General features: G+C 36.7%; 2 protein-coding genes across 3 annotated transcripts in view; one reads left to right on the top strand and one right to left on the bottom strand.

The window, feature by feature from the left end:
• Positions 1–931: 931 nt before the first annotated feature.
• SGTB (small glutamine rich tetratricopeptide repeat co-chaperone beta) lies at positions 932–24,819 on the bottom strand. Its single transcript, XM_039709628.1, has 11 exons — positions 24,688–24,819; positions 23,138–23,251; positions 17,959–18,062; positions 17,467–17,536; positions 13,812–13,911; positions 11,398–11,502; positions 8,293–8,431; positions 8,140–8,202; positions 6,102–6,139; positions 5,772–5,855; positions 932–4,332 (listed from the first exon to the last, which is right to left on the bottom strand). Exons 2-11 carry the CDS (start codon positions 23,235–23,237, stop codon positions 4,221–4,223), a joined length of 915 nt encoding a protein of 304 aa, XP_039565562.1. The 5' UTR covers positions 23,238–23,251; positions 24,688–24,819; the 3' UTR covers positions 932–4,220.
• NLN (neurolysin) overlaps positions 24,741–25,319 on the top strand; it is a 39,051-nt gene continuing 38,472 nt past the window's right edge. For both annotated transcript variants that reach the window (XM_039709614.1, XM_039709617.1), the window contains exon 1: positions 24,741–25,022. In XM_039709614.1, the coding sequence (XP_039565548.1) occupies positions 24,769–25,022 (254 nt within the window). In that variant the 5' untranslated portion in view covers positions 24,741–24,768. The remainder of the gene's footprint in view (positions 25,023–25,319) is intronic.

Consider the following 25,319-nt stretch of genomic DNA (forward strand, 5'->3'; position numbering starts at 1 on the left):
GTATTGGGCACCTGGCATGGCAGTGTGTTTGCATGGTACATGTCTAGCCATAGGAAATAAAACCTGATAAAGGCATGAGATGAGAGAGTGCAGCTGGCACTGTTAGAGGCACTTGGAGCTAGGAATTGAAGTATAAGCAAAGACAGTGTTGGTTGTGGCTCACTCTTTGAGGAGGAAGCAATACAGCAAATCTGTCCCAATTATCTGCTGTCATGAGCAGAGTTGTGCATCCCGCAATAGAGGACATGTTGTTAACAGGCATGTTACTTTCCAAGTAGTAGGGAACTGAAAACTAAAATAGCAGAACTCACGTAGTTTCTTATTTTTAAAAGAAGGTGGCGCCAATTGTTCTTCCCATCCCAGAGTCAATTAAATAGATTTTTAAAGGAAAAAAAAAAAAGGAAAAAAACCACCCTGCATTGCTGCCTTAGATCAAGTTCTCTAAAGCATATACAGGAGGAAGTTTTGGGCCTGGTCAAGCACTACAATCTGCTTTTCCCTAGCTTTGTTTTGACAAAAACAGAAAATGTTTTTGGCTGAAATATCTATGGTTACCCAGAGGTAGCCATTTTGTAGATAAAATGGCAACTGTCTTTCCTAGTTTAACACTAGTTAAACTAGTGTTAAAGACTAATCAGCAGCTTGTATTTCTCAACTACCATGTTGTCACTTAGCAACTTTATAGTTAGTTTTGACACTATTTTACTTGAGCTTCCCAAGTATAAATCTTAAGAGTATTATTCAGTGTTAAAATACTGGATAAATTGTGATCCAGCTTTGTATATTGAGAAACTATGTCCATACAGGAAACAATAAATTAGAAATTTATCCTGCCTATGTGATAAAATCCAACCAACATGAACAGGTATATAAAGAATGCAATTTATCTGTTACTTGAGATACAGAAAAAAGTAAACCAGAAAACCACAACTATACAGACAAAAAAGTATATCACTTTATTTATAATATATCTTTGAGTTAAACGACACAAACTGAAGGAGATGTAACCACATGGCAGTAAGAGGTAGGAGAGATACAGAAATAGTAGACAAGTTGCATTATGCCAGTATGACTTTCTGTTGCCATAAAACAATCTACTCGAAGTTACAGAGCTAGTTCTATCTCAGTATGCATGAGTGATTTTACTTTGCACTTGTTACAAAACCAAGAGTGCAACTGAAACAATTTCTAAGCTGAATATTTCTTTAAGTGTCTTTATGATCATAGTTAGAAGAATATACTCCCATGCAAGCAGGTTACAGGAGTTCACAACTGATTGCAAAATACTTTGTTCTCTAACAAATTATTGTACTTACACACTAATGGAACAGTAATGATACAAAACCAATTAGGTGTAAATGCAGATTTGCTCAGTTGAATGATAAACTGCAATTGATCTTAAATTAAAGCAATATTTACAGGGATGGTGGTTTACCACTTTATCTAGCAAGATGAAAAATTGTAGCACAAGATACAGTGCAGTTACTACACGGGAAAAGATTCCTTCCACACCCTGTGATTAAGACATGTTGCGTGACTGAAACAATCTAGGCAATTCAAAGAAAAGCAGACTTTAGCATAAATGATCTCTCTGTTCATGGTTTCAGTGGAAAAGCATGTAATGACAGCTCCTGTTACTGGTTTCACTGTTTTTTGTTTAGGCTATAAAGCCCTTTCTGTTAATACATAAGAAATAGAGAATGTTTACTAGTAAAGTATTGTGCCAGTCAGTTGTAGCACGTTCCTGAAGGCTTAGCTAATGCTGTTAACATTTTAATATATACTCTGTATTATCTGAAGTAAAACCTAAACACAAAAATATTGTAGCATGTGAAGTGAAAGTTACAATTCCATGAAGATGACTTCAAGAGTAGTTTTCAGGTAACTAACCCAATGCTTCATTCCATTTAACCTTGGGGATTGTTCTCCCATAAATCCAATAAGCTATAGAGCTTGTATTTAACAGTACAAGTACACAACTTCTTCTGCTCTTTCTGGATCTTAACATACTTTGTCGTTCTTAAGGAACTCTCATTAAATTCTTGACACTCTGTTTCAAAGCAGAAAAGTAACTGCATGAGGATTGCTCTTGCAAAGTGAGAATAATTTGAGTTTGTACAGAGATATTGGCAGAGCTGCCCACTCCACCATGGATTTTTTTGGTTCCCCCTATCTGAGTTAGTGAAACACACTTTGGGCAGTTGAAGATAAGAAAGAGAATTAAAAGGAACTGTGAAGTTTAACATACTAGGTACAATGCTTCTCTCCTGACACAACACACTATTCCAAGTAATACATGTACGCTTTTTGTAGCCCACCCAGAGCCTCCATAAAGCTTCCTTCTAAATGGAAGTCCTGTCCTACACAGTGTAATTAAACTTAATTAAGCTTCCTTGAATGAATAATGTTCAGGATCTGAGCTACCTCTGACAAAAGATCCCTTTAGGGATTCTCTTTCTTGTCATCAGATGTTGAGTCAGAAGCTGTTACTTGAAATGTATTTAATGTAAAGCTTAAGTATCTCTACAACCTGAAGAAAGCAGCTACACCAACTTAAAGTGAGAATTTTCAAAAGCATTTTAATGCTGTACATAGGCAAGCTATTCAAATAAAGTATGAAATGTCTTAAACTTGTTCATGTATTAAGTGTAATTTACCTCTTTATTCAACAGATGGTAATATGGATTTCCTAGATTTGTGTTTTCTCTAATTCCTTTCATTTCTCCTTGGATCAGCATTTTTCTGTCTGGTTTAGTAGGGTAAGATTCATACCGTAGATGTACAACAATAATTTGTTAGAATCAAGTATATTACTTAGCCCCAAATTTTTTATTTGCTTCTGCTGGAGGAGCTCTTTTATGACCACAGGGTCAATTGGATATAAAGTCTGAGGTTCAGGAGTTTCTGTGTATTTCTCCATATGGGAGGCTATTGTTACTCCTCCAGACTAACTGGCCATGAGAGATCACTTTGCCTAAAAATTCAAAGCAGGCTCCTCGAATTACTTTAGATATAGGAAGAGGAAAGTGTGTTGAGAAGGTCCCTGGGCTAAAAACAAGCGTTCTTTATATCACAAAGCAGTGTGAACAGTAAACAGAGTAAAAAAAGTTAACATACTAGACATACAGAAGAGCAGCAGTCTTGCAAGAGTGATATTAACTGAGCAAGAAACAAATACTATAGAGTCGAAAAATCTTTAGCTTGACTATATAACCATCTCTTAGATAGATATATATGTAATTAAAAAAAATCCCCAGTTGTTTAAGCCAGTGATTTATCACACAAGGATAGAAAAAGAATCCTTCTAAGGCAGTTCATTTTTAAAATTTTCAGTACTAGTTATTTGTACAGTCACAGGCTCAGTTTTAGCTTATTACAGTTAAGAATTTTACATTGATATTAAATACTGCATACATACGGAATGTAATACAGCTTGCCATGCCTAGGAACATAGAGCCATAATTCTGACCTCCAGGGCTACTATCATGATGTGAGGGTATACATGGCAGTAGAAAACTCTACAACTTTTCTTTCCCGAGCCAAGTTCCATTTTGATTTCTGTGCATTATCCTACACAGAATTGTTTTTTCTTTCTCTACAATGTGTGCTACTCCTTCGTACGCATCCATCTCCCTCTTTTCTGTTCAATGAAGTTGAAAAGTATTTCCTGTTACTCATGAAGGCCCCTCCACAGGATTAAAGAAATAGACTTCTCAAGCATGAGTTTTAAGTACTCTCTATACCAACACTACTTAATGCTCATTATAAAAGGGCACATCAGATGGGCTATTGTTTCAATATTTCAGTGTTTCAATACTGTTTAAAGGAGTACAGCCATCATGATCCTTACCATATCAGTAACACATCTTTTGCCCTATCATTTTAGAAGTAGCTATTAGGCAAGATCAGCACACTACAAAACTCCCCACTCAGTAGCCCTGGAGGTCAATCTGATGCACATACTGAAATGACTTGGACTTGGGGATTTTGATAAACCACCTATTCAGTGTATTGATTTTCAGAGGAGTAACTATACATAAACGCTATGTTCCAAGTTATGTGCAAGAGGTCTGTTTACCAGATTTATTCTTGTTTGCAAACACACACAAAGAATTTTCTGTCTTCTATTCAAGCAGAAGAGTTACAATGGTGCTTTTGCTACTAACTATGGTATGCATTTTGGGGTTATACATCATTCCAATTCATGTGACTCATTGAAGTCAGGAATGTTCTTCAGTGCTGCCACTCAAATATCGGCTCCGGATATGATTTCTCAGTTGCTCTATGAGCTCAGGATTCTGCTGCTGTATCTGCTGTGCAAACTGCTGCCCCCTGTGTTGAACAGTTTTAAGTGAGCTCAGCAAGTGAAAGGAGCATTTGTAAGAAAACAGGATATCCCAATACAGCTGAAAGGTGCATTACGTTAAAATTAAGATTAAAGATACCTTGATTTACAGTCTTAAGGTATTTGCAGTATTATGAATTTATCTGGTTAAAGTGTCTCCAAACAGGATCATTGTCATAAATTTATTTTCATTCTTTAGTACTATTACTTCTACTTGGAGGAGAAAAGTATCACCTTACAAAATATATTACCTTTTATGGTAAAATAACACATCTGCTCCAGTGATTTATTCCCTTTTTGACAGGATCCACTCTAACTGTTTAAAGTAACTACTCTTAGAGTTGGCATGCAACCTTATGTTAATGGTTCCAGAAATACAGCATGCAGCTGCTGACTTGTACTTGTGAACAAGATGTCATTAATTGAAAGCCAAGCATACTATCAAATTCTTACATTTTGCATGACTGAAGTAAAACCAGATCTATCTACAACAGTTGTAGCTTAAGAGTTGAATTAATAGCAGAGACTAATTCCATGTATAAGAGAAGCATAACACTTGTTTACTAATAAAAAACAAATAAGTAAAAAATATGATTCATAAAAAGCCTAGTTTGTCCTCTCTGATACTTCTGCATTTTGTGCAAGCAGCAAACTATCAAGACTCCTTCAAGCTACAGTGAAGGTTGAAAGAAAACCACATTTTTATAGACGTCTGCACAGTACACGATTTTTATGAAAATAACCCTAAAATTTTGCAGTGAGACATTTCTGTGATGTAAATCATAAATTACTTTTGCCCTGAAGAGATGAAACTTAAAATAGTTTGGAATTTGCTAGAATGCTGAAATAAAATAAAATTGTATCCCCTATTAGAGACCTTGGGATATAAGCAAATGGCATGATTTTTTGCAGACCCTTCCAGATGGATATCATCATTATAGTATAAAAGCCTTGGGTCCTGGGTTTTGTTAAGGTATTCTTCATTATCCTGAGTTCCCTGAAATATTCGTTACTAAATGGAGGGATGCCAGAGCTGAAATTGTTTTGACTTGTGCTAAGTAAATCTGTAGCTTTCCTAACTAGTATCTGAGATATCAGGTAGTAAATTTATCCACATAATTTGAAAACACATGTAGGAGTACTTAAAAGATTTAAAGAAATTTAGTGAGGGGCATTAGAAAATAACAACATATGAGAAACAGAAGGTAAACTGAGCACACAGCAGTTCAGTCATTCCAGCTGAGGGAAATGTGCGGAGCAAACAAACACAGTCCTGGAAAATAAGTCTTCGAGTTCTTGGTTATAATTACAAACAGTGGGAACAGACCACAGTATGATTCCCTTGACACTGCACCCTTTTAAATAGATGTTGCACAGTTATCCTACTACAAATGTGACAGTTAAAACCATGCAGTTCTTAACTTACGCGTGGATCAGGCTGGACAAATCCGAAAGGCCACCAACGCCAGCAGCAGGGCCACCAATGGCATTTGACATCATCCCTGACATCCTGGAACAGTTAGCACAGTGTTTTTATTGGGGTGTGCAAGAATCTTTACTGTAAGCCGTAAGCCCCACTTCTTTTTTGAATTGCTAAGAGGAATTAATTTGCAAGGAGAAGAAGCTACACTTTTACTGTAAGCAAAATAAAACTACATTTTCAGTAATACATCTACATTTCAAAAATATAGTTGTAAGTACTTAATTCAAACTTCTTAAGACATTTGTTTTAATGGTACCCCGTTTTAATACTTACAGTTGTTGAATTTGAGGATTTTGCATTAAGCTTGCTGCCTAGAATAGACAACATACAGCTGAAATTATAAAACATTTACTACTTCGCTATCACAGAGAAAATCATGCAGAAAAAACCAACATACTATGTTCTGTTTTATTACAAAATTAAGTTTACATGCAGAGCAAAAAGAATCACTACAGCAACGCATTTCATGGAAATGAAGCTGATACAATTTGTTGTATGTTAAAGAAAAAATAGTGGTTATAGATTCAGACATGAAAAATATGACAAGCCATTTAACATAAAAAAATCCCAGAACCAGAAAACTAAACAAACAAATGAAACAAGGACAAATGTTTTCTACTGAACTTTTTGGACAAAAGTCTGTATTTTGTTGCTTCTCAGCCTGGATAAATTAATTTTGAAACTTTTATTAGTACCAGGCATTAACAGTTAAGATTATGGCCACAATATTTCAGATCAAATTGGAGTGTGGACTTACTTTGTAGCATGATTTTGTGGTAACATATCTCCTCTGGTAACTGCCTATCTTCTTATTTTGTAGTAAGCATGAGGCTATTTAAATTTCTCATTCATTAGATACCTCTAAAATGATATTGTTTTTACCATAGTGTAAGAGTGTCTATGGACTGATACTATAGAAAAAAATGTGATGTTTTCAATGTTAATAATGTTATTCCTACAGAAATCAGTGTCTGTATGAATACACCACCAGCAGACAAAACACCGTATGTGTTTATTAATTGTCTTATTAAAGATATTACAAAAATCAGATATATCCAGTTTTCATTTTATTGATCAATATATTGACATACATAGATAACTCAAAAGTAAATAAACTTTTTTCTCTATTTAATAGTTATATATAAAATGTATCAAATGTCACATGCAGGTCAATTTAGTCCTCAATATAGGGTTAGTTTCTTCCATCAGTAATAAGCCTTCTCCAGAAACTGAGGTTACAACAAATTTTCTCAAGGTCAGACAGGCAGTTTTTTCACCTTAACAAAAAAACAAGTAACTACACTTTGGGAAAATAACTCATTTATTCCTGAATAAATGCTCTGTGTTCTATCTAATTCACCAGGCATCTTCTGGAAACAATGTAAAAAATCCTTTCCCCAAAGCCAGCTCCAGACATCCATTCTAAACACACAGAGGTTGTCTTAAGTACATCATGTGGCTAGTGAAGTAGTACACAGAGATACAGTGCTATTTATTCATGAATGCCATCAGAGAACTTGCTCCCTCTCTTTCCTTGCCTACTGTCTCTATTATTTGGACCGTGTTACCAAACCAGATGTATAGATCTCTTTTGAATGTTGCACACTTCCACACAAGAGCACTGGCTGAAATGTGCTGTTCCTTGAAGCTACCAGACGGCTTGTAAAGTTTTAACTGCTTTCTTAAAGGAAGTAAGTTTGGGGGTTGTTTTTTGTGGTTTTTTTTTTCATTTCTTTTTCTCCACATTGCATTCTACAAAGTTAATTAATTCTGTTTAGCTAAGAAAGCCATGTGGGAAAAAAAATAATACTGAGGGAGAAGTACACAATTTGTTATTGTACTGAACATAAGAAGAATGCAGTAAATGCTATTTATATTCATTTTTTTAACTCTTAAGGTTATTAGGGATAATTTGAAAGAGTAAGAACAGAAAGGTCTTTTGGATAGTTCTCCCAAAGGAGAGTTACTTTAGTCCTTGTATCTTTGTTAACCGTTCTGTGGAGAATGGAAGAAATTTTCATCATGCTGTTGACAAGAGCTTTCTGTCATAGCATAGATAAAACAGCATAGCTAAGATATGTGTATTTTTTTTTCTATATGTAATAGAATCAGCTGGAAATGAGACAGGCATTATTAGAGATACTTGCTTCAATTCTTGTTTTGAGTGTAAAATGATGTCAAAGTTTAAATTCAGTGTAATAAAACCATTGCTATAGCAGTACTCCTTAAAATTGCTTGTATTATTGGACAAGAGTTGTTCCAAAAGTTCAGTTTTTAAAACAGGATAATGCAAACCTTGAGATATACTCACCATACTAATGAAGGCAGGATTGTTTATCAGGCTTGCCATGTCAAAACTCAGTCCAGTTCCAGTCTACAAACAAATTGCAATTGAAGCTAAGTTTCCTACAAAATACCAGTTTAAACTACTGTAAATAAATAGATAGATACAGAGCAAACTTACAGGACTGGACACGTCTCTTAGTTTCTGTTCTGCTATTTTCAAATTTGACTTGTAAGAGTCATTCTCTGGATCAAGATCCAGTGCTTTTTGATAACTGGTAACTGCTTCTTGATATTTATTCACTGAGGTCAGAGCCAACCTAATGGGAAATAAAGAAATACTGGTTAGAACATAAATGATCATCAAAAGCTAATGATATATTTTCTGTTCTAGGTAAAATAGTATCTCACAACTGATTTTTAGCTTGACCATTTAAATAAAACAGGTACTACTGCTTAGTATAAGCACTTGTTTTTGTAGAGAAGAGAATCCCTCAAGAACACATCTTGCATTGTTTGTTTCATATGTATGTAAATTTCATTTAAAACTCCTCAATATCATCAAGTGACTTAGTCACTTTAAGAGCACAAGCTGGATCTGGCATCTGTGCCTTTTTGCATAAGCTCCAAGTGTTTTTTTCAGTTCTTTTGACCTAAGAGATTATTCAGAAACTTACATAGGTGAGTAGGGCAAAGACACCTTAGTATGAGTTATGCAGTGTTAAGAAACTGGACATACAAATACATTGTTTATTTTTACATATATTTTAAAACATACTTTAAATACAATAATTACTGTATTAAATATTTGAATTTAGAAGATGTTTGATGATTACATTGTTTTCCTTGGACATTTATATAAAATTATTTTTATTATTAACATTTTCATTATTTTAAAATACTGGACCTACAAGTTTCAGCATTTTTGTCTCAGGATCAATGTAAAGGTTTTCCTTTTGGATCTTGTACTTCAACAACCTGACAAACGGGTTATACAGCATAGTAGTAATATCTGTAAAATGCTGTAAGAAACCCTTGTAATCAAGGAAGCCTACTTAATGTTTTGAAAAAGACTCTGTTTCAGCAGCTCATGAGAGCACAGGACAGACCTACTAACTTTAAGCAGTATTTTATTTCAAATTTGATTAGATACTATGTTTAAAATATCCTCTTTCTCTGAACTATTCCAGATGTCCACCTGGCTGCAGTTTCAATTCTATCTGCCACTGTATTTTCAATTTATACTGACCAGAAAACTAATCTGATCTTTTCCACATTTTGTAAAAGATTTGTGTAATCCACATTCAGATATTGACTTTTCTCAGCCAGGCTGAGCTACACAGCCTGGGTTGATAAGTCTGTGCTTATGTCCACTAACAGACCTTGGTCTTTCATCTCATGCAAACAAGTTCAGCGTTTTAGATACACCTGTGATTGTCATCACTCTCAGTAGGCGTATAAAACTCCAGGAATTTCCCATATAGCTCCTGGAGGAATCCACACAATATTGGTGTTTTCTTTCTTAACTCATTTACCCTCATAAAAAAACACAGTCTCCCTTTTGGCCCATTAACTTGCCAAAATAGTTTCTGCCCAGACAAGAAATGCAATCCGTTATTTCAGTGATGCAATAGTACTTTTTACAAAAAAAGTATTTCACAGAAAAAGTTTCTTGGAGCACAGTACAAGTCAGAGCAGCAAACAATTCCTTTCCTCACACCTCCTACCCAGACAAGTAGTCTTTCTTGATCATGCTGGAAATACCTCCTTTAACTGGCATTCCCACTTTAAAATGGCTCCCATCTCTGAATATTTGTGGCATTTCTGTATCTTTCTGTGACATACAAAGAATTTCTGTCAGATTCTGAGAAAAACTGGTATGTCTCCATAATGCAGTCAGAGAGCACACCTTTTTCATAAGGATTTTTTGTTGAGAAGGTGTTTGCTACACTGGGGCATGAGGGTGGGATTTTCACTACTACTAAACAAGCAGGGTTTCCTCATTCAGCCTATGCCAAATGTTTACTCATCTGCTGGGTTAAGCAATGGCTTGTAGCTCAAAATATGTCCTTTATTAAAACAACCAGACAATAAAATAAAGAGAAGCTTGGTTGTCTGAGAATGGTCTCACTTTAAATGTGTATCAAAGAAACACTGGTTTTACACCCAAAACTCTAAAATAATCTCCAGTTAAATAAGCCTGTAGCATCCCTCTATATCAGTGAAATCAAGGGAGCTTGGATTGTGCTATATGAAGAAACAATCTAAGGAGAGTTAAATGAAACAAAACCAATTCAACCTAAAATTTCAAAATCAATTAATCATTTCCAAAGCTCCTTAGTCTAGGTTGATATTAGTAAAATTAACTGTATTATGGAAAGTTTTTAAGTGATAGAATTCCACCACATTTTACCTTAAAATAAATGTGCCCTGCATGGTTTTGTCCCAAGCCAACAAGAATTATCACAGACAATTTCAGGACATGGTTCAGAATTTAATACAGACCAATGCAGTTTAGCAATAGGTTGTTTGAATGTGGCTACTCCATACTGCAAATAACATGGACATAAGCCATTTTGGGCCAACTGACTCAACAAACAATCCCAAGCATTTTTTAATTTACTGGTATAAATATAACCTCAAAAGGCATTAAGTCCACTACTACAATGTGCTTCATTATTGAAAATGCAAAGCTAGACATCTTGGAAGAATGGCTCTTCACTCAAACCAATAGCCTGTTAGAGCATTCCTGACATTGTTTCAGTTGACACTTAAAACCCCCCTCAAGAGGCTACACAGTTAATCTCTCAGACATTGCTGACAAATCCTGTGAAAGAGACATAGCTTATTCTTGCTAAAATATCTGCTTGCAAAGAGCTATTGAAAAACTGAGGCTTTATTCCTGCTAGTGTGAAGCCCCAATGCTGTTCTCTAACAGTATCATTAACAGATTCAATGTTCCAACAGCAGAATTTTGATTACTTTTATCTAGTTAGGAGGTAGGAAAAATCCATCACTACTTCCTAAACTAAATCCAGCAAGTTGATAAATTGAAAGAAAAAACCTGCAAACTGAAGAAATCTGATGAAAATGCTGGTATCAACAGTATAGAAAAAGAGCTGACAGTCTGATAGGGTCATCTTCAGAAAATTGTTGTACTTACACAACAACAATGTTCTGTAAGTGAATTACAGTGAATTATCTAAGTAGCTCCACATATTTCAGAAAAATCTATGGTAATACACACATGGGTCTTCAGTGTTTACTCAGATTTCTATTAGCTTACCCCATTCTTCCATAGGCTTTGCTGTACTTTGGATCTATTGCTATGGCACTCTCACAGTCCTTTATTGCTTCCCTGAAGTTGTTGAGTTTACTTTGAGCAGCAGCCCTAAGAGAAAGATGGTAAGGAAATGAAGCTTGTCAAAAAAAACCCAACCAACCAAAAAATGCACAAAAACCCAAAACCAAACCAAACGAAACCCAAAACAACCAAACGCCAAGCCTAGATATTCACATGTTTGTGACTTATTCAACCTTACTGACTTTTCATTCACTATTTTGGCTATGCTTAACTTTCTTTAACGAAGTAGGAGAAGCAGATGTTATAACATGTACCTAAGTGCATTGCTGGACTATGGTTTTGGAGAACATGCACTCACCTCTGAGGACACAAAGGACAAATAATTCTAAGAAACTGTCTAAGATCTAGCATATGACTATGCACAGAATAAACCATAAAACCTATTACAAGAAATGAAACTGTCAAGTAGTAGTTATATAAAATCACTGTTAAGGAGAAATACTTTATATAATTGGTGTTTTCCAGAAGTATTGTTTTACAGCCATTCAAAGGAATGATGTGATTTTTCCCTGCTCAGGATTTTATAATCCATCTCAAGCTTGTAGGTAAATCACAGTAACATTTCTCAGTAACCTCTGCATTACTAAATTACAGTTACATCTCTATATTGGAGAAATACTAAATGTTGCAGATATTAATACAGTAAGATTAAAGACATAACCAAATTAAAAAGGACACATTAAATGAAATGAATGTGACACAATTAAAATGAAACCCACTAATAATAAAAGCTTCACCAGTCTGACATGTTTTAAGCCACTCTCGTTTATTTTCCTGAGTTAAAAAATATAGTGGAAATTACAATATTTTAATTGCATAACGAATATATCTTTGTTATTAAGAATCCTTTGTCCTGTGATTAGCTCAAAATTGTATGGGTTTTTCTGACTTTGATTAAAATGTCTTCTGAATGGGACTACTTATCTGTTTTGGGCTGTTAAGCAGTTGTCCAACTCCACAGATGCCCGTGAAGATTTACAAATAAAAGCTGGGGGCAATGCTTGTTCTCACATGTGTTTGAACAGAAAACATTTTTCCATGTTCATAAGAAGGCCAGTTAAAATTCTGAGGGCATATCTTTTTTGCACTGCTATGGATAAAAAGCAATCCTACTAAATGCAGCATGTCCCCATGGCTCCCTAACAAACTTAAGAAGAAGGTATATACTTATTGAAATACTCTATCATCCACAAAACTCCAAGCAAGTCCAGTTTTCTTTTAAATACATACAATGCTGTACGTACTGACATCAAGATTCATTTTGGTTCTCACAAATGTGGTATCTGATGATGCAACTCAAAAATTATTTCTGCTCTTGCTTATTAAAACTTTAACATTTAAGCCCCTACTGAGGAAACTTCCAGTGAATTTAGGAAGATTTGAATCTGGTCCGATATTTCTGTTTTATACGTAAAGTGACTCATGTGATCAGTTTTCACAAAGAATATAGATGATTTACACTTTTGAACAGCCATCCTAAATATGTAAAATGTTAGCAAACTGCATAATTGCCTTTCTCTTGAAACTTGCCCTTAAATACTGAATATTTCATTTGTATTTATCAAAAACTAAACTCTGGAGCAATGGATGCAGAACTTCAAAAATAGTATAATCCAGTGGGTAGAGTGCCACAAGGCTAGACTGACAGCACTTAAGTTAATATATTCTATATCCTTAAATTAATAATGGAGGCACTCTAGAGGTGGGCTCACTCCAGTAGGGCCTGGGGTTGGGACTGCCTTTGCTCTCTGGCTGCTCTTCCAAGCAGTGTTCCAGAAGAGCAGACAGCTGTGACTAGGTTAACATGCCCTTCAAAGCTTACCTGCTGCCAAATCACTATGTCTTCTTCATTCATGATGGTAAAGAACAGATTAGATAAGAAAACTGTAACGGCAGCATTGTTATTTTTCAATGGGTCATGCATGAAAATACTATTTAGAAAATGCTTGCAATCTCCAAAATGGTATTCCTGCATTGATGATTTTTTTGCCAGAGGTAGCTAGTACTAGAAGACAGAGAGAGCAGCTGAGTCACTAGAACACCAGAGAAAAAGGCTTTCACTACTCTCAGCAGGCTAGAAACCACAGCCTATGTTATGATTTAATACAGACAACCTGACACACACAATACCTTATCTGAAGAGTTGTAAATAATTTAAAAGCCCATTTTAACTGATACAGATATGCTGAATGAGCTCACTTTCACTCTAATTTTACAAATCTAACGATAGATTTCTAAATAGTGAGGTTTCTACCCTTTGACCTGCTTCACAATTTATTTTTAAAATAATATTAACAAAGTTCAGGAATGAAAGGTGTGTATCATTTTGGGTTTACCTGTTGCAGTAATAGACTGCATTGTTTGGATCCAGTTCTATAGCCCTAGTGTAACAATCCACTGCAGCACCATAATTCTCTTCCTTCATATGATTATTACCTGAAATGAATTATAAAAAGCTCTTAAGTAATTAGATGAGACAGCTCTGTATGAAAGAAAGAGAGCAGATGTTTCTGCTACCTTTTAGCATCTACAGAAGTGAGTTATGATTGCACTTTTTTGAGATACATTCTTTTAAAGAGAAATGTCATGGCTTAATGCAAATAAAAATATCCACTATGTCTGTGAAGTTTATTATGTGCATTGCTGTACAACACAGAAACCTTCCTCTTTTCATCTTGGTATTTCAGACTTTCCAGCTAGTTTCTGCTGTTAAGGAAAGATCACTTCACTGAAAAGTGTCATTGTAATTGCAGTTCCACTCTAATAAACTATCTTTGCAAGCCCAAAATGCTACGTTAAATTTTTAATCTCATTTTCTTGTCCACACAACTTGCTAGTGACTATCTAAATAACACCAAAAAATCAAACAAAACTAAAGCTAAGCACGTAAGCCCCATTTTTGTGACAATAAATAATTAACTCATTAAGATAATGAAAAGTATGTATAGCGTAAGCCATCTAAAAGGATTCAGAAGTAAAATTTCTCACCAAGGAAGCTTAAAACTTTTACTTTGTAACAAAGTTTCACATTTCATATATTTTCAGTCCAGTGGGAAAAACCCCAGAAACATTTATGTAACTTCTTTATGGACAGAAAATTCTGGACTAAAGTCTTTCAAAGCAAAAGACACCTTACACATTCTTTTGTCCCCAGCACAAAGCAATCCTGGTAGTTTCTCCCTTTCCTGATGCACAGTAGTAAAAAACCCTAGTTTACTGCCCAAAGTTGTCTGTGGTTCTGCTACAATGAATTTTTGGCCAGCTAGATGCTACAGAAGCCTTGCTTTCCTAGAAATGTCAAGAAATGATCAGGGAAAATATATACTTCCACTGACTTCTTGTATTTTGGCCAAATATTTAAACCTTCTCCTAAAACAAACAAGTCCAGGGGTAGGTCAATAAATTACTACTGATGTAGGTAACTGCGTAAGCAACAGTTTATCTCTGAGAGAAAGCAAGACTGTGGAGCAAGTCCTCAGTGCTGGCACTAACTGTTGCAACTGTACTTGCCTTTATTTGTGAACACAAAGAGCTTAGTGAACAAAACCAGATTTAAGTAACAAAGTATCATCAAAGTAGTACAAAATCACTCTGATACTGCTATACTAGAGTGTAATTATAGTAAATGCTCCCTTACAGTGAGAACTCTAACTCAACTGTTCTTGCATGTATACCTTCAAAATACATGCAGAATCTAACAATATCCTTCTTGTTTCTAGAGACCCACGGTTTAGGCAGGTTTCCTTTGTTCTGTGGTAAAGATCTGTACACTAAATTATGTTGTCAGACAAAAAAGCCTAGTAAGTCAGCTGCACTCAGCAAGATTGCAGCAGTTAGTGTTCCTTTAAAACAAAAATGCCATCAATGTCTATCAGCATTAGAATTTCTGATACTGGTCTGAATATGACCCAGTGTACAAGGCTAAGTTGGAGATAGTATCAGTGCATGCCCTTCTTATTATCTTTCTCTCCAGCTGCAACCTTGCTACAGGAAAACAGAAAAACAGCAAGATCTACTAATTCTGCTGAGATAAGGAAAAACAACTTTATTATTCTATTTTAATGTCATACAAAATCCTTAAGACAAAAAAATTACACAAATGGTTATACTTTTGAATGTATGTCCTCTATACTGTAAATACTACCTATTGTTATAATTATGCTGTGGTAATAAAACACAGATCTTACAATCAGGCCACCATTGCACTACACAAACCTGCACATAATCTGTGCTCTTACACATCTTACACTAAGCTGAAGTGTCAAATTATATACAAGGTCAGGCATCTAAAGTCAAGTATTAAGTAGTCTGAAGTGTATATTACTTCCTGGTTACCAAGAAAGAAAATTCAGCTCCCTGATTTTATTTTGCCATTCATTAGTGAAAATCTACTAAGATTAGAGCTGGTTTGAAACCAGAGGAGCAGGCTGGTGGCCACAAAGGTGAGGAAAGTTGTTCCATTGGTGAGGGGATACAGATAGAAATGAGGAGATCACAGTTATAGAATTATAATATTGTAGAAGATAGACATCAAGTAGACTTCTCCAAGTTATCTAATTTAATTCCTAACTCAGACTAAAAAATACTCATAACTGAAAAGCATGATAGCAGTCATAGATAAAATGTGTGTTTACATGTGTAGGATCAAAACAGCAGAGAAACAAGGACACTTATTATGGGAAATTACCAGAGGCATTTCAAGCAGTTCAAAAACTGCTTACTAATGCCCCTGACAGATGACGCTCTAAATGGTCCTTTGTTACCAAGTTTAGACCTTTCCAGTTTTTTTCAGTGGAAGCTGGAAAAAACTGTGGAATTACTTTGGTAAAACCACACAAAGACTAACACATAGCACACACTAATTCCATTTCCTCAGTCTATTTCACAGTCCCTTGTGGACTGAAAGACAGCAAGACTGAAGTCATAGATTTACAAGAGCTGTAACACCCACACCTGCAAAGTGCTGACTATTCCTAGGGTTCAATAACCATACTGAGACCAAGAGGTATTCTTCACTTTCCATGGGTTGGCAGTAACAACAAAACAAAAAGCCAGCAGGCGCAGCAGGTAGGTTACAACTGGCTAACATTTTCACTTGTGACCTAACCATGTTTGAGCTCTCATTCTCAGAGTTAAAAAGCTAATGAGCAACTCCAGCAATTAGGAAAACTTATTTCAGAGCCAGTAATGGACTGTATTTATGACTACAGATGGCCAGTTTTAAGGTAAGAGAGACATGGAATTAATTTTGAGAAACAGTAGGCCTTCTTCCACATTATTACAGAAATTTTGAGAGGATTATATCTGCCTTTCAATTAGACGTTTACTTGTTTTTCCTATAAAACTCAGCTACCTGAAAATTGAACAGGTCATAAACAATGTGATTCATAAAGCATCAATCCATAACAAGTCATAACTATTATCAGTACTACATGCTTTTTATAATTTCCCTCCCCTTCTTTTTGAGGGGAAATAATATAGATTCCTTCTTGGGCGGCTGCTTTTCCTCACAAAACAGCAATAACAGCTGCCAGAGGGAAAATAAACAACTGGCTTGTCTACAATTTTTATAAAGTAGACAAATAATTACACATATGTGAAATATAAGTAAGTTCACAAGAATTTTTCCATTGGCTGCTGTTGGGTCAGATTTTACCAATGTTTGCCATCACATACCATTTCAGTAAGAAACACAAACAGCCAAACAATAGCTCTTCATTATTTAAAGGTTCTGCTACTATATTTCCAACTTTACATGTTATCCATTAGATTTTAAGCAACCTCCAGAGCCAGGAAGAGAATAAACATTATTTCCTTTGCTCCTGGATGGAAAAAATCACCTAGCCCTCTTATGACATAGCAGTCACCAGAGAATAAGCTAGAGATTTTTTGTGGGGTGTGTGGTACCCAGCTGCTATATTATCACTGCCTTCAATAATGCAAAAACATTTTAAGAGCATAAGGCAATTTATTTCTGTTTTTCTTACAGACCTTCATCCTTCAGTTGGTCAGCCTTTACAACGCCTTCTGGTAAAGAACGTGAGAGAGGCAGCACATCATTCTGTATGGAAAAAATACCAAGATTTTTTCCTTTAATATATATGCCCTGATTTTATCAAAAGCTTTCAGAAAGGAGTGAGAAACATCAAACTACAAATGACCTTAGGCACATCAGGCATTTATCTCTGGGAATTGCAAAATGCTTAAATTAAGAATAAAAGACTTCAAGTGAGAATAAGGCATCCACTCTTTAGTAATTTTCTATATGGAATTTTCCTTGTCTAGCTGAAATTAATTCCTCCCACTGCCCCCAAAGATTCATGTTGTGCTAGCTTTTATGGAAATGTAGGGTTTTTCATATTTTCCTTAAGTTTTCACATCATTTTGACCTATAAAGAACTTTAATATTGTTGAATTCATATACAATATGGAACCTTAGCACATACTGGCAGAGTAACTCTAAAATCTAAATTAAATTCTTACCTTTTGAATAGAATTTGTGAACATTTCTATCAAATGCTGTGAGGATGCAAGATGAGTATCTTCCAGGGTAATCTTAAACACAGTCTCCAGACACTGAATTGCAACTTACAGGAAAAAAAATTAATAACATAGGTCACCAGTTTCTCAATATAAGCATAATTTCACTGATTTATTTATAAAGCTGTGACTCACTTCCTTATTCAACTAGTAAAAGCAGCTCCTTGGAACATAAAAAAAATAAAGAGAGGTTACCTGATCACCACAGAATGAGCTTGCTGAAAATGATCTAAGATATACACAATCCACATATAGTTTGGCCATTATATTTAAATCAATTTTAAATTCAATTTTAATTCAGTCTTTTAAAGTTGTTTTTTTTTTTTAATATAAAAATATAGTGATTTAAGAAGAGCACCACAACTCATAATATGACTAGAAATGTCAGTGTCACACATCCCACCTCAAAGCACACAAATGGCTACAGATATTTGTGTGCCATAACAACTGGAAGAAAATGGCTCATCTTTACTATATAGAATAAAGGCAAGATACTTATTAGTCTTATTTTTTTTTTAGAAAAAAGTATATTTATTTGAAGATACTTTATTAATCAAAGGCTGCATTAATCACAAAACTTTGTCCTACAAAAATATATCTGCAATATCCTTTCACGTGTTCTTTGTGTAAGGATTAGCCTGCAATAATGTAAATACACTCAGATTAAAGCTAAAAATGTAGAGTCATATCCCTAGGTGAAGTTTTAAATATGTTCATATTTTTAGACAAAATAAGATCAGTGGCAATTACTATACACCATTCTGTCTAGATACATACATACACATACACAATTAAACTGTGGCAAATGATATAATTATTTTACCTACAATCTTAAGATTGTAGAAGAATTTTTTTATTAACATGTATCATCTAAATGTTTTAGACTGAAAACTGAGGAGGAACAAAGAAGAGTCTTTGTAAAGTCTAGCTTGAACGGAAAAATTGGTGTTTTAACAATATTATGGACAACCAGGAGTATCTGAATTCAAATTAAGTATTAAAGTACCCTCAATCCAATGTTAACATAAAAAATATAATTTGAATTATGTGTTGCTTTACAATGAGACTGAACACCGATCCAAAATTAAAAAAGTAAATGTGAATGTTAACAACTATAAGGCCAGTTTTTATCTTCTGTATCACAGCTGGCAGGAAGGGGTCGGGGGGGAGGGGGAAGAGGTTTGTAAAACAGATAGTAAAACCTGGAAGATGTAATTTTTTTAGAAAAGTATACAATAGAAATTTCTTACAAACAGTATGGCGTGACACAAAGTTGAAGTTAATAGCAGGTAACAATTGAATACACTGCTAAATATGCATTATACAAGTTGCTTCTATAATCTAGAAATCAATTGACCAGATCCTAAATTACCCAGTAAGAGCACTCAGGGATTCAGGTTAAACTCATTTGTCTCCTGCTATGTGAAAAACTTAATTCTTGTAAACACAGATTATGCTGAATTTTGAAACATATATATACCTTTAATAGTACTTTTTATTACCAGGCTGATTACAAAATCAGCGAAATAAGACATATCATTTTTCCTTATATGACTTAATAGGAAGCCACATGCAATAGTTTCCTACTAATTTTCCCTGCCAGCATCTTTTTACTGCAAGGCACTCCCTTTTCTGCATGTCTCTCCTCATTTGTAATTTTGCATAAATTTAAATACAACCACATCCCTTATTTTTCTCAAGGCATCAAATCTGTGACACCAAATCTCCATGATACAGAGGAGTTTCACAAAATGCAGCAGTGCACATTATGTGTAAACAAAATTACTCTGACTATGGTATTATTACTACTCAGCATTTTAATGAAATAATTAGTTGGTGCTGTGAATTCCCATATTTTTCCTTTAAGTGGAAAATGGAATTTATAATCCTTCTATCTCTCATATATAGTATATGTGATATATATAGATGTAATAAAATTAGGACCTCTTATAGGATGAATCAATAGATTAGATTAACCACTGGCTAAATGCAAGCCAACAACAGAAACCCACATAGCAGGAAACATTGCTAAACACAAACATTTTCAAATCAGAAAATATAGTAAGTTGTGACAAGGTCAGTAACTGCCTGCTTTTAACACTACACAAAAACACAACTCCAGTAAAGTCAAAGGAGTGGAAACTTGGTTTTTGCCTGAAAAGTTTCTCAGGAGGCCAGACTGCCAGCACCTTGCTATCCCATTTATCCAAGCAAGGCACTATCAAATTCTGCAAGCTTGATATTATCAGGGAAAAGACTTGATGCACCATATGAGCTGTTCACCTAAGATTTTTCCTATGTCTGATATCAAAGGCCAAAGTTATCTGTTCTCCCAGTTAGGTCTACCATCATCCACCTAGGTGGTGGCTCAAGCTTGAGTGACCACCTTGCAAACCACTTCCCTGCTGAACAGCTGGGGCTCACACAAACATCCACTGTCTGACAATACCAGCACTGGGCTATGCTGGAACCCAGTGCCACAAAGCTCCAGGACATCTGCTGTCCAAACACAAGCAACACGAAGGACAACACAGCCTGCATCACAGCCAATGTGCAGGCTGAATAATGAGCATTAATTGGGCTGCTGAGGCCCACTCAGTACTTGCTGTCACCTTGCTTCATCTTACCCATAACCTTACCCATGTCAAGTATTACATGCATCCACTGCCTTCCTGTTCTGGAAACACTGCCCTACAGAAAATAGTTGTGGCATATCAATCATAGAAGTAAGAAGAAAATCACAGCCTTGGGTATGTTTTAGAGAGTTTTTGCTTTAATCCCACAGAAATAGGTGCTATACAAAAGAAGAAAGCAAGGGAGAGTGACAGAGAGGAAAAAAAAAAAACTCCACCTTGTAAAAAGGAAAGAGAAATAACTGCAATTTAAACACAGTCTGAAATATAACTTGGAAGAAGGGAAGTTTCTGGCTCATACAAAAGAGTTGAGCAGTAAGCACCGGTGATCTGTATCACTGCTGTAAGATGCTAGGGGAATATATTTCTCTGGTCTGCCTTCCAATTACTCTGCTTTCTCAAAATAAGGTATTTTTATTCATCAAGCAAGTACAAAATTCCTAAAGGAAATTTACACTCTCGTTGACATGTCTATATAATTCAAACATGCAGTATGCAGGTTATCGTTGAGTATGAATACATCCTAGGCTTGTATTTTATAAAGGCTCAATTTTTTTGTGATGTTCTATCTCTTTTTTTTGTTGTTGTATGGAAATTGAGAACTGTTTGAATTACTTCTTGGCACAGTCACTTAATCATACAGTGTTTTGTCTTCACAGACACCAAGTAGGTACATAAGGTACCAACAAAAACTATCGCTCAATTCTTTTCATCCCTTATGTCTCCACCTAACATTAAATACTTCAGTGAGTAAGACTTGGCTATTGCTACTGTACATAGACTAAAGATATTTTGCACTGCTAAAATGAGTCTATTTTTCAGAATGCCTGCCTCTTCTCCTCTAACACATAGCATATGGTACCATGCTTATGGCAGAGCACAAATCTAAAAATAGGATTTCAGATCTATATTAAAATGGTAAATTTTGCCTTGGCTTTTCAGCACAACTGAGGTTTTGTAATATCTTTTATTTAGAAAACTGAATCTTAAAATTTATTCTTTCATAAACACATTGGCTAAGGCTCCTCTAAGACATGTTATCAGGTAAATTTTCAACCATAAACCAATTTTTGCCAGCTTCATTACAAAAGCAAAAGTAAATCTCTTTACCTCTATTATATATGACTTCCAAAAACATTGTTTTCTTTCATCAGATGAACATCAACATAATCTGACACACATTAAATTTGTTGATGGCTGCTGCTTTTCAAATGTACAAAATGCTCCAGATTCTGATGTAAAACCAAATCTTTTAACTTTTATTCCTTTGGGACTATGCTTTGAATATAATGACACAAAGCTTTCTTTCTTGTTTACTTTGGAGAACAACTAGACTGGACAACCAGTAGATAATAGAAAGAAGCACACTCCAGGTTTATATTTTAATTTATGCCTCTGAAAAGCAGGATTTGCTTTGCATCTCAGCAAAGTCTCTCCATGCCTAAGATTTTACAGAACTCAGTGATCAACTGCACTGCTGGTCCTAGACTTCTCTCCAAATTCCTCCTCTGCCTGATGGACACAACTGAAGACTGCTTGAAACAGTACAGAGATCTTTTTAAAAGATGCTATGAAAAACTTACTGCAGTGTTAAGACTTAAGACTTCTCTCAGTGCCACATTTTGATACCACCTGACATGAAGTCTCCAGTAATTAGGGAAAAGGAATAACAGCAGTATGAAGGAGAACATCAAATACTACAAGGTTACAAAGACCTAATGAGCATCTGTCAATAAAGAAATACAGAGACTGTATCTACAGATCGATGAACTTGGGTGTATAGTAAAGCTATACCATACTGAAAATATCTACTACACATACTCTTTGGAGCCAGTACTCAAGTGAAAAAGAAAAGCAAAACATTTATCTTATTTTCTTAGGCTTTTTCCTCACAAACATAGAATCCTTGAAAGTAGGAAACATTCTACGAAATGTTTCCAATAAACAATACCAAATAAATCAAAACAAATATACCACAACCAATAAACCAAAACAAATGCAGTATTTATTTTACTTCCTCTGCAACCAGCAGAGCTACTAACAGAAATGAAATGAAGAAAGAAAGCAAACACAAAAGAGAGAAAGAAGCAGCAGATATTTGCGGTATACATACACAAGTCATTACCACTGTCTGCATTATAGCACTGCTTAACTCAGAATCATAGAATTGTTCAGACTGGGAAAGACCTCTGCAACTGATGGGACTTAAAGTGCCTGTTGCTCAAATTAAGGCACTACACATTTGTAGCTTTATAATACTTTATAAATGAGAGATGTCTTACAATTAATAATCTCAGAAACATTAGGATCACAATCTTATTTGCATATAATATTTGGTGGCAGTTTCATTTACATCATTTCAGTTACTTTCTGTGATATTATGCATAAAGGAATTTAACATTTGTGCAGGCATTCTATACATACACACACACATATATATGTATGTATACATATTAAAAAAAATACATGAAAGCACATTTGTTGCTTACCTTCCAAGCTTTCTTGTTCATCTGGAGTGAAAGTATCCATCTGACTCTGTTCTCTCAAGAAATGGATGACTGCATAAACCAAGCGCTTGACTGATGACATGTTGAAATTGTTTTCTGTTATGTCTTAAAAACAATAGAATCTCTTATTTTAGAAAATTAATCCCTCCAGTATTCCAACCTCCTAGTAACCTCAGTAAGAAGTACACACAATACATAAAATCTAATCCTTCACCAGAAAGCCCAATAACACGATGTGTTGAAAAAAGTGATGAATTTGCATGGATTAGGGAAAACTGCTACAATAATGTAGTCTAACTATCAGCAGAAAAGCACGTATTTCCTCCAGTTCATTCCTGGAAGAAAAGTACACAAAGGCTAAAATAACTTAGGAACTTATTTTTCATTTATAGGTTTCTTTTAATGGTTTGCACTTTATTTACATATACACTTGCAAGCATGAGCACATGCTGAAGTCAAAACCAATAAAAAGCCACTGTGATAAATATGACATAAAAAAACACACTTCAGTAGAAGTTGTTTTATGATATGACTTGGTGTTACCCTTTGATAAAAGATGTTCTATGGTGTGACATGCACAATGTTATCCTTCATTGTAAGATGTTCTATGGTGTGACACAGTGTTATCCTTTCATAAAAGGTGTTCTCTGGTGCAACATGCTATTATCCTTTAATAAAAGGTGTTCTATGGTGTGACATGGTGTTATCCTTTCATAAAAGGTGTTCTCTGGTGTGACACACTGTTATCCTTTCATAAGAGGTGTTCGATGGTGTGACACGCTATTATCCTTTCATAAAAGGTGTTCGATGGTGATACATGGTGTTATCCTTTCATAAAAGGTGTTCTATGGTGTGACATGGTGCTCTGAGCAGTTTATTGTCACTTTGGACAAAGAAATGGAACACTGTGACCTCAGTGCATACTTGTGATTAGGGACACTACTGGCTCAGTCTGATTTCCATTCAGCATCATCTGGGAGTTATATAATGTGGAGGACAATTTTAGTCACAACTTTTCAAGTTATTTTTCCTTAAACCATTCTGATTTAAAAGGGCACAATCTTATCCAAGCAAAAGCAGGTTTAAAATGGAGCTTTAATAAATGGCAAGATCAGGACCTGCTCTTGGTACCTTATTTTCTTTCTACCACCCGTGACCAAACCGGTGTGTCGGCCAAACCCACACCAGGCAAATCCCGTCGGGGAGATGGGGAAAGCCGGGAAGACCACCGGCCGGGGACACTGGGGTCCCCGTCCGCCCCTCACGGGGGACAGCGCGGGTCCCACCGGCCGGGCCGCGCTCCCTCCCGGTCGCTCCCAGGCTCGGGTCCGCTCGCCCGGGCCCCAAGGACAACTCCGCACCACCCGCGGCGCGGGCCCCTCCCGACCCCGCACGGACCGCGGCCGCACCGCCCGGGCCCGACCCGCCCCACCGGCCCCGAGGTCCACGGACCGGGAGCTGCACGGAGGCGGCTCCCAGCCTTCCCACGCCCGAGGAGCTGCGCTCGCCGAGGGGACGGGCATCGCCCTTACCGTGCGAGATGCGGCGAGTCCGCGCTGCCTCCGGCTGCGAGACACCGGGGACGCGGGGGCGTGAGGCGGCGGCGGAAGCGGATGCGCAGGACCGCGGCGGAGCGCGCTGAACACTGCGCCCGCGGGCGGCGGGAGGCTGGTGAGAGGGCGGCGCGGCAGCGGGCGCGGAAGCAAAGTCGCCTCTTCTTCCTCCTCTCCTGCCTCCTCCTCTTCTCTGCAGCCTGTCCTTCCTCCTCCGGTTTTTTCTCCTCCTTCTTTTCTCCTCCTCCTGCTCGGCCGCCGCCGCCCCCCGCGCCGCCCCCCATGCTGTCGCTGTGCGCGGGCGCGGCTCGCAGGTAGGCGCGCAGGGCCGGCGGCGGCGCCGCGGGAGCCCGGACGGGAGCGGTGTCCGGTGCGGGGGTGGGTGTGTGAGGGCGGGGGTGTGGGTGAGGGCGGGGGGGCGGCAGCAGCAGGGGCCGCACGGCCCGACTGGAAGCCGGGGGAGCCCGGAGCCGCCCGCGGCTGGCAGGAGGTTCTCGGTCCTCGCTCGGGGAGCTGGGCCTGAGCCCTGGGCTGAGGGGGAGCTGCCGCGCTCCGAGGGGCCAGGCGGATAGTGCGGCAGGAAACCTGACTGCCTGTGGGTTTTATTGCCT

This window comes from Passer montanus, unplaced genomic scaffold (genome assembly GCF_014805655.1).
Source record: "Passer montanus isolate IOZ18808 unplaced genomic scaffold, ASM1480565v1 scaffold22, whole genome shotgun sequence".
Taxonomy (NCBI): domain Eukaryota; kingdom Metazoa; phylum Chordata; class Aves; order Passeriformes; family Passeridae; genus Passer; species Passer montanus.

What these genes read in the sequence shown, in the direction of transcription:
- SGTB (XM_039709628.1), bottom strand. Translation starts at nt 23,237, where the DNA reads ATGTCATCAGTCAAGCGCTTGGTTTATGCAGTCATCCATTTCTTGAGA. An exon ending in TCACAAATTCTATTCAAAAG is followed by an intron (nt 17,537 to 17,958) that starts GTAAGAATTTAA and finishes TTTTCCATACAG; the next exon opens with AATGATGTGCTGCCTCTCTC. An exon ending in GCAGTCTATTACTGCAACAG is followed by an intron (nt 11,503 to 13,811) that starts GTAAACCCAAAA and finishes TCTTTCTCTTAG; the next exon opens with GGCTGCTGCTCAAAGTAAAC.